The sequence below is a fragment of the Cibotium barometz genome, chromosome 10 (assembly GCF_041138505.1).
Source record: "Cibotium barometz isolate CiBa-2024 chromosome 10, ASM4113850v1, whole genome shotgun sequence".
In the NCBI taxonomy this organism is placed as follows: domain Eukaryota; kingdom Viridiplantae; phylum Streptophyta; class Polypodiopsida; order Cyatheales; family Cibotiaceae; genus Cibotium; species Cibotium barometz.
In genome coordinates, this window is record NC_141055.1 from 21,584,261 (window position 1) to 21,593,534 (window position 9,274).

At 38.3% G+C, this 9,274-nt stretch overlaps 1 protein-coding gene across 1 annotated transcript; it reads right to left on the bottom strand.

Annotated features, from left to right (window-relative positions):
- Positions 1–308: 308 nt before the first annotated feature.
- LOC147634660 (uncharacterized) lies at positions 309–4,775 on the bottom strand. The gene is made up of 2 exons (XM_086803281.1): positions 4,170–4,775; positions 309–626 (listed from the first exon to the last, which is right to left on the bottom strand). Exons 1-2 carry the CDS (start codon positions 4,773–4,775, stop codon positions 309–311), a joined length of 924 nt encoding a protein of 307 aa, XP_086659407.1.
- Between the last annotated feature and the right edge of the window lie 4,499 nt (positions 4,776–9,274).

Consider the following 9,274-nt stretch of genomic DNA (forward strand, 5'->3'; position numbering starts at 1 on the left):
TCAAAGCCACCTTTAGCTTGTCAAAGGCGTGAGAAGCATCATCTATCCATCGAGAAGCAGGGGTTGACTTTAAAACCTCTGTCAAAGGTGCTGCAATATCCGAAAACTTAAAGACCTTTGTATGATAAAAATTGACAAGATCCAAGAATGATCTAATATCATGAATATTTTGCAGTGTTGGCCAATCTTGAATAACTTGTATCTTCTTAGGATCAACGGAAGTGCCACCAGCTGAAATGATGTGTCCAAGGTACTCTAGTGATGTCTTGAAAAATTTACTTTTCTCTGGATTGATAAAAAGTGCACTCTCACAAAACTTGAAAAACTTGATGTAGATGCTTTTTGTGCTCATCGATTGACGCACTAAATACCGGAATATCGTCCAGATAAATAATCACGAACTTGTCCAAAAATAGTCGAAAGAGGTCATTCATGAGACTCATAAAAGTTCCTAGGGCATTGGTTAACCCAAAAGGCATGACCAAATACTCATAATGTTCATACTTCGTGTGAAAGGCAGTCTTGTGCTCATCACCTTCACGAATACGGTCTTGATGATGTTCGGACTTGAGATTAATCTTGGAAAATACTTTGGCGTGAAGCAACTGATTAAATAATTCATCAATCTGAGGAAGAGGATATTTAGAGTAAGTTGCAGTCCTAATACCTGGATGAAGAGATGGAGAATGCTCTAGGAATTGGATATTCCAGTGAAGGCTCAGACCTTTCTGTGGAGGGCTTGTATGTGGGCTCTTCCAATTGGATACAAACTGTTACAGAGGAACTTTACATCTAGAGCCTGCCCTAGATGTGGAACAATAATTGAAGATGGTAGACATGCGTTCTGGGGTTGCCCTGCTATTAGGGGATTGTGGGGAAGGATTGGTATTATCTTGCAAGGGGTAAAGGAGACTTGGGGGGACTGGTTGTTGGGGAGATTGACTGAAGTTGAAGGAGCTATTAATTTAGTCTTTAGTATTATCTGATATTGCTGTCTCTAGAATATTTGGAACACCAAGAACTGGCTGGTGTTTCAAAAAGGTTCAAGGCAGGGGCTAGATGTGGTAGAGCTTATGTATATGAACATCCAATTCTCCATTCTTACTGTAATTTAAGAAAACTTTATCTATTTGATACAACACAATGTTTCTCCTTCTGATATATTTGTTGTTTGTTTAATTTCAGTTATCTTTCCATCAACAGCTGTGGAGTGGCAGCCTGTTGAGAGCTTAAGTGGCACATTCAAAGCAATTCACAAGGGGATTGCAGATGTAATGTATGCAGACAAACCACCTTCATTTTACAAATCAATGGATATATTTGTGTATTTTGCAGAATACAAGGTTCCATCAAGAGAAGGTGTTCATGGAGAATTATATGACATACCTATTCCCACATTCATGTCATTCGAATGGGAAGTTCCTGATCCAAATACCATAACAAGCTTCAAATCCAAAATCAAAGATGATATTCTTAAATCTATGTCTCCTGGAAGGATTTCAAGAAGGATAAAAATTCAATGGTTCTTGCCTATACATGTCTTTGTGGCATGTTTCAATACAATGGAATTGGAGAGGACAAGAATGATGTGGCTTAATAGAAGACTATCTACGACTGATCTGGACACTATACTTGGAGAAGGATGGAGTACCAAGGAAACTTTTCATATTGGCGACAATATCAGTTGTAGAGTAAGCCCAAATTCTATGTCTATCTCATACCAACTATGTCGTCAATCCCTAGTTTTGGGCTATGACTATAGGAGATGGAAAAGCAAGCTTGGTAGTTGGGTCCCTTTGGATTCTGAAGAGAATTGTCCAGAGTTTGAATTTAACATCATAGTCTATCCATTCATAGATCCTACGAACCTTATAGTAACATCAAACTGGAGACTACAACATGTAAGAGAGTCGCTTGAGTTTCTGGACGAAACATCACCTGAATATAGATTCAAAGTAGATGATATTGTTGTTAGTACAAGGATGGAGAGTGTAACCTCATGCATCACATGTCTTCCCCCAAAAAAAGTTGTATTTGAGCCACTTGCAAGGGCAAGTGTGTTAAGCTAAAAAGGATTTCTCCAATAATGTAATCAATATATTCTGCTAAATTTCGTCTTGACTTCTTCACAAAAATGGTCAACATATTGTTCGCAACACAAAACAAGGTTTAACTGTTGAATATCAAATTGTTGATACTGAATTTAAGTACAGAATATAGTCCCAAAAAGGGTGTGTTCATATGGACAAAATGAACAAAACAAAAGCTAATTTGTGGAATCACTCAACAAAATCAACTTTTCTTTTGGCATGGGATGACCCTGGATCTTTAGAGAATCTTTCTCTCTTCTGTTTGCTTCGATCAAATTTGGCTGATTGAGGTTCAAGTTCCGGTGTTTTGAGCTCTTGAGGTGTTGGAAAGAAAGACTTTGCAGTGGATTCCTCAACTGGTGGTAAGTTGGGCTCTTCTCTGAGATCTTTAGGTGTTGGCGAGGGAGATTTGGCAGTGGGGTCTGGTTTTGGAGAAGGTTCTTTGGAGGTTGGCTTTGGAGACTTGGCAGTCTTCTTGGGGAACATGAAAAAGAAATTGAATGGAGAGCCAACATTTTCCCTCTTACTTTCTTTGTTGGATGAACGACGCTTCTGAATATGAGTGAAATGGAAGACCTTTAGTAGCACTCTTCTCTTTGACAGGGGTCTTCTCTTTGACAGGGGTCTTCCCTTTGATTGGGGTTTTCTCTTTGACAGGGGTCTTCTCTTTAATAGGAGTCTTCTCTTGAGCTGGTGAAGAGCTCTTCTCTTTAGCAGGAGGGCTAGGGCTCTTCTCTTTAGCAGGAGGGCTAGGGGTCTTCTCTTTAGCAGGTGGGCTAGGGGTCTTCTCTTTAGCAGGAGGGATAGGGCTCTTCTCTTTAGCAGGAGGGCTAGGGGTCTTCTCTTTAGCAGGAGGGCTAGGGCTCTTCTCTTTAGCAGGAGGGCTAGGGCTCTTCTCTGTAGCCTGAGGGCTCTTCCCTTTAGAATGTGTCTTCTCTTTAGCAGTGCTCTCTTTCCCCTTGGAAGATCTGCTCTTAGTAGGGCTCTTCTTTCTTTCCTTCTTCTCTTTGGCAGAGGTCTTTTTCTTTTTGGATGAGCCATCCTTGACATGGATTTTCTTCTCCTCCTTTTTTCTTTTCTTTGAAGTTATACCCTTGGCTCCTTTCTCAGGTGGAAAGGGGGAATCAGGATCAACTGGATTGATAGATCTTTCCAAAACCATAGACACTGCCTTCTCCCTTACCCAACTTACCCAAGAATCTGGATATTCATGCAACTAAGGCAAAAGAAAATGATAAAATTTCTTAATATGAGAAAGTCACTAAATGTATTGACCCAATCAATCAATGCTATCATTACATGAACTTACAGTAAGTGTTGTCATTCTAAATCTTGACTCAAGATATCTCTAAGCATTAGCAAGCACCATCCATCCACAAGATGTTGAGTCTTTCTGCAAAGGAACTTCCTGATTGTAGTACTTAAAATCTTCAAGTTTGTAGTCTTCATATAGGTGGAACCTAGAAAACTCAAGATAAGTTTGGCAGCACTGCAAGCATAAAATATTGAGGGTCAACCAAACAATTGAAAACTTACAAAATATTGCTCTAGAACATAAACCATGGTAAAGTTGATTCTTACATTTTACTTCTCCCATGAATGGATGCTAAAGAATTCATAAAGATTACATCTCTATCCAATAGATTGAAGATAATAAGACTCCAATGGCCTCTATGATAAGATGAATACTGCAATTAGTTGTGAATATTGTAATGATGGACAAAAGATAATTGAGTGTGAGTCTTACACTTCAACATAAGGGTATACAATGTAATTGCATGTCAGCATATCAAAGTGCTTTAGAAAACTTGCAAGATCCCCTTGCCTATTGAAAAGGCACTGTGTAACAAGGGGATCAAGAATGGTCACTTGTATAGCCATTGAGTCAGGAAGATCCCTCATAAGACATCTGGAGACATAAACAAAACATATCAATAAAATATAGAATCTGAGAAATTCATCAAGAAAACAAAAGGAAATCCACACAAACCTCAGACAGATGAAGAGGACTGTGTCAGATATCTCAATATTGTGATTCACAAGCATACTTGTGTCTTCAGGGGCAATGTCACAATAAACCTCATCCTCTCCATGCATGGAGACATCTACTATCATTTGACCTGTTACATTCTGATAAAGTTCTGAATTGGATGCATGAAGAATTTCAGCTTGCTGGGAAAGAATGGCATCCTCTGTAATCTTCTCCTGCTCTCTCTCTTTCTCCACTTCTTCTTTAATATCTTGAGCTTTTCTTGTACTATAAGTATGCGAAACATCTTCAATAACAACTGATTGTTTGGGTTGTCTTGCTGGAGGAATATTTAGAATTTCAAAAGCCCTCATATCTTGACTTGGAATGGGTTCCAAAGCTTTGTCAAACTTGTATCTAAGTCTGGACACAAGCACAAAATCTTTGCTCATGAGAGTGATCCTATGAGCAAATGCAGCAGCAATGTATCCATCATTCATAAAGTCGATCAAAAAATCCTCAGCAGCCTCTTGAAGACACATAAGGGCCTGTGACTCCCATCGAACTTTATCAAGATTTATGTTTCTCATTCTGCCAACTAACCTTTCTGATATGTCCCTGACAACCCGCATAAATGGCAGTCGAGGGATGAGAAGATTAGTAGATTTTTGTGCCACTCTGATCTCTCTTAGTGACTTCACTTGATAGTTTACCATATTCTAGGTTTAGAAATTGTAAGCAAAAGAATGATTTTTATCATATTTATGAAAGAATAATTTTTGTATTTATGCATAAATATTTTATTACGAGAAAAGAGTAATTTTTTATAAATTTAATTTTATGCAAAAAGAGGAATTCCCATGATATTCGAGATCCAAACAATTAAATGATAAAAGAGGAATTTTTGGCATAATTCAAAATATGAATATTTATCAAAAGTGGAATTCTGAGTATTATCATTTTTATTGAGAAATATGGGTAGAATTGATTTTTGTAAATTCCATGAATCTTTTATTCAAAAAGAAAAATATTGAATATATCTTATTTGAGAAATTTGAGAAAGAATGTGCAAATATCCATCGAGAAAACTTGGATAATTTCTTAATCAGAAAAGGGAATCTGGAATCCCTGGGAGGAACAAAGATCCAATAAGAAAACAGAAGTTTAGATTTAATTCTCATTAATGATGCTTAAGGAATAAAACACAATACGTGAATACTCTTTTTGAGTTTTTACTATAAAATTCTGATAAGGTTTATTTTCCCTTTTTAAACCTTCAACAACACTCTGATACTTAGATTTAATGGGATCAAGAAAAAGTTACCCTTAACTAAGCTAAGTGATTGGCAAAAACTTAGAAAAGTTCTATCAGTATCGAAAGTAGAGAAACCGTACTAAATGGATGCGATGAGATGTGAATGGATGTGATGAGATGTGATGAGATGTGGATGTATGTAAATGGATGTGAATGTGATGTGATGATATGCGAATGGATGTGATGATATGTGATGATATGTGATGATATGCGAATGGATGTGATGAGATGTGATGATATGTGATGATATGCGAATGGATGTGATGGATGTGATGATATGTGATGATATGCGAATGGATGTGATGAGATGCGAATGGATGTGATGATATGCGAATGGATGTGATGAGATGTGAATGGATGTGATGAGATGTGGATGGATGTAAATGCATGTGAATGGATGTGATGAGATGCGAATGAATGTGATGATGATATGCGAATAGATGTGATGAGATGTGAGTGGATGTGATAAGATGTAAATGGATGTGATGATATGCGAATGGATGTGATGAGATGTGAGTGGATGTGATGTGATGTAAATGGATGAGAATGAGATGTGATGATATGTGAATGGATGTGATGAGATGTGATTTGATGTAATGAGATGTGAGTGGATGTGATGTGATGTAAATGGATGAGAATGAGATGTGATGATATGTGAATGGATGTGATGAGATGTGAATGGATGTGATAAGATGTGATGTGGATCTGACTAGTTATAATGGATGTGATGTGATGTGAATGGATGTGATGTGGATCTGGGTATATGTGACCTAGATAGATGTGATCTGATGTGATATGGATCTGGATAGATATGAATGGATGAGATGTGATGTGGATAAATGTGATGAGATGTGGATAAATGTGATGAGATGTGATGTGGATCTGAATGAATGTAGATGGATGTGATGTGATGTGGATGGATGTGATGATATGTGATATGGATTTGAATGAATGTAGATGGATGTCATGTGATATGAATGGATGAGATGTGATGTGGATGGATGTGATGAGATGTAATGTGGATCTGAATGAATGTAGATGGATGTGACGGATATGAATGGATGAGATGTGATGTGGATCTGAATGGATGTAGATGGATGTGATGTGATAAGAATGGATGTGATGAGATGTGGATGGATGTGAATGGATGAGATATGATATGGATAAATGTGATGTGATATGATGTGGATCTGGGTAGATGTGATGTAGACAGATGTGATGTGATGTGATGTGGACCTAGATAGATGTGAATGGATGAGATGTGATGTGGATGGATGTGACGTGATGTGATGAGGATAGATAAGGATAGATGTGATGAGATGTAGTATGATGTGATTGGATGAGAATGGATGAAGGACGATAGGAATAGATATGACTCGATGTGGAATAAGCAATGTGAATTGATGTAGAAGAATGTGGAATAACAAGAAATGATGTGGAACAATGTGGAAAGATGAGAGTTCGTTAGAAATTGTATCTATAAAATCTATTTTTAAAAGACCGTTGATGGTCAAAATGTTGGGGAAGCATTTTGACCATCTTGTGAATGAGGTCGTGGAGACCTAAATGAAATAGTTACAGCAGATGACGGAGAGTCAATGGAGGACGCGCGTGGCAAGGTCGATCGAGGTCTTGACCAGCCTCGGTTCAATTTAAATAGTGAGCTTCCATTATGGTGGATGAGGGACCAAGGAAGCGGCCTATGAGTGAAGCGCTTAAAGGGTTCGGACCATACGGTGCTCGGGCTCTCGGTACGCATGCATCGAGGAAGAAAATGGAACAATGAGTTGGAGTTGTTTTCTGAACACGGGCATGGATCTGGTTGATTGGCCTTGATGGTCTTCAACGGAAGAGTCCATGGCTCTTTTATATGGATCTGTTGGTTAATCTTGGTGATCTTCAATGGAGAGTCCATCTAGATTTTTCTTATGTGATTATATTTCCGGGTACTATGAGCTTAGAACTATTGAAAAGGCCCTTGAGTGAGCAGGTGGTGAGCGTTCTGGTTGCCAAGGATGCTATAGGTACACCGATGATTGGAAATTGGAATTCAAGCTAGATAGCTAGATATTTTGGAGGATTATGATCAGTGATACTATGATTTCATTAAAAGATTGTTTTAAAGAGAGCTGAATCTATGAAAAAGGCAATTTTATATTGGGTGTGTAACTGGTGTGACTATCTTAAATTTTGCTTGAAGCGTCGACGACTAGGGGGCCTGGGAACTCTTTTCCCTGGTACCCGGGGACAAAACATAACCAAATTTCTAAATGGATCCTTTCAATACAGTGGTTGGGCAGTTGGCTAACCCATGGGATGGGGTTAGGCTGGACTGATGGATCCATAAAATAAGACTAAATTTTGCTAAGTTACGATAGTTGAAGTAAATCATGGATAATCCTTGTTCTATAGAAAAGAATCAACGGTTGTGCCTCTTGATGAGGAAAAAAGCGTTGGCCTCTATGATCCAAGTACAAGTTCCTCCCTTGACCCGACCATGTGACCTATGGGTTTGGTCGGAATGTCAATGGGTAAATTAAGGCTCTTGATTACGTTAGAATAAATTTTCCTGGAGGAATCGCCTATGTCTGCTCGGTGAGGGAAGTTTTTTCGGGTTCGGTTTTGGAAAGAATCGAGGGATTAGTCTCTGGTCCGGATATTCGTGGGCGAGGCTCCGAGTGGGAGACTCAGCCCTACACGAGAAGTGCTACTTCCGTTGCTAGCACCCCAAATTTTGTTGCGCAGAGGAGGGGGCAGGGATCTTTTAGCCGGTATTAGAGCCAATTGGCTAAAGTGGATCAACCAAGAAGCAAGAAATGTTAGAAATTTATAAAGTACCACTAAAAGATTATAATTATGTGATGAAATTCATACAAATTAATATTCAGAATGAAGATTCATAAATTGGAAATTGGGTCTTCTGATTGAATTACCGCAATTGTGTGGAATCCCTAACTTGAGGCCTAGATATGACGGTATTTACCTTATAGTTCTAAGGATCGTGATTACCCGTGTATACCATGGGTATAACTGCAGCTCTTTACAGGCAATATTTACGAGTAAATGTAAGACCTTGAAATTATAAGCAAAAGTGCTATCCAGATGATGAATTCAAATGCTGGTTGATATGATTTTAGAATTCTGGTTGAGAATTAATGAATTGATTTGGATTTTGATTGAAAGATGACGATTTTTGAATTCTGGTTGAAAGAAGATAAGTTGAATAAAGCCACAATGAGGATGAATGGGGAGAATCCCAGTGATGATATTAGTAACTAGAAGACGATTATGACTTTCAACAGATCACTATGAGATTAGTGGATTGTGCTGACAGATTGTTGCTATTTGACCTTTGACCCAGTGGACCTAATTAAGGAATTACAAATTGAGAACCTGCATAACTGAAATTCCTGTGAGGAATGTTTAGATGGAATTTTTGGTCTAATGGACCATTATTGTGTTAAGGATATGAATGAATTATTCTCTGGTAATGAGTTCTGTATGTTCTTCTTGTAGAAGGGATCTTTATCCTAGGGTTCTGTTAGGGCTGACCAAACTATAAACAGTCTCACAGAATCAGTTGGATCTAAAGTCGGATTTGAATTATAAATAAAGTGGTCTTTTCACCTGAGCGTCTTGGTTAATTTGGAAAAAAGGGACTTAGCAAAAATTTTTGTATTGATAGGATCATGGATCGAGGTTGTCATGGTGGGAATGTTAACCCCCAACTTGACGAGGAAGAACTGGACCCAGATGTTTGTAAAACTCTTCATAGATCGCAGTAGCCTGAGCCTTTCAAGGGTGAAGAGAAAAACTTGGGTGAGGCTGTGGAGAAGTGGATCGAAGGAATGGAAGAATACTTTGATGTCACCGGGTACAACAAGAAGCATAAAATGGCTC

Coding starts and splice junctions, on each gene's coding strand:
- LOC147634660 (XM_086803281.1), bottom strand. CDS start 4,775: ATGGTAAACTATCAAGTGAAGTCACTAAGAGAGATCAGAGTGGCACAA. Junction 627..4,169: donor CCATGCATGGAGAGGATGAG/GTTTATTGTGAC, acceptor CCTCTTCCTCAG/ATTGATGAATTATTTAATCA.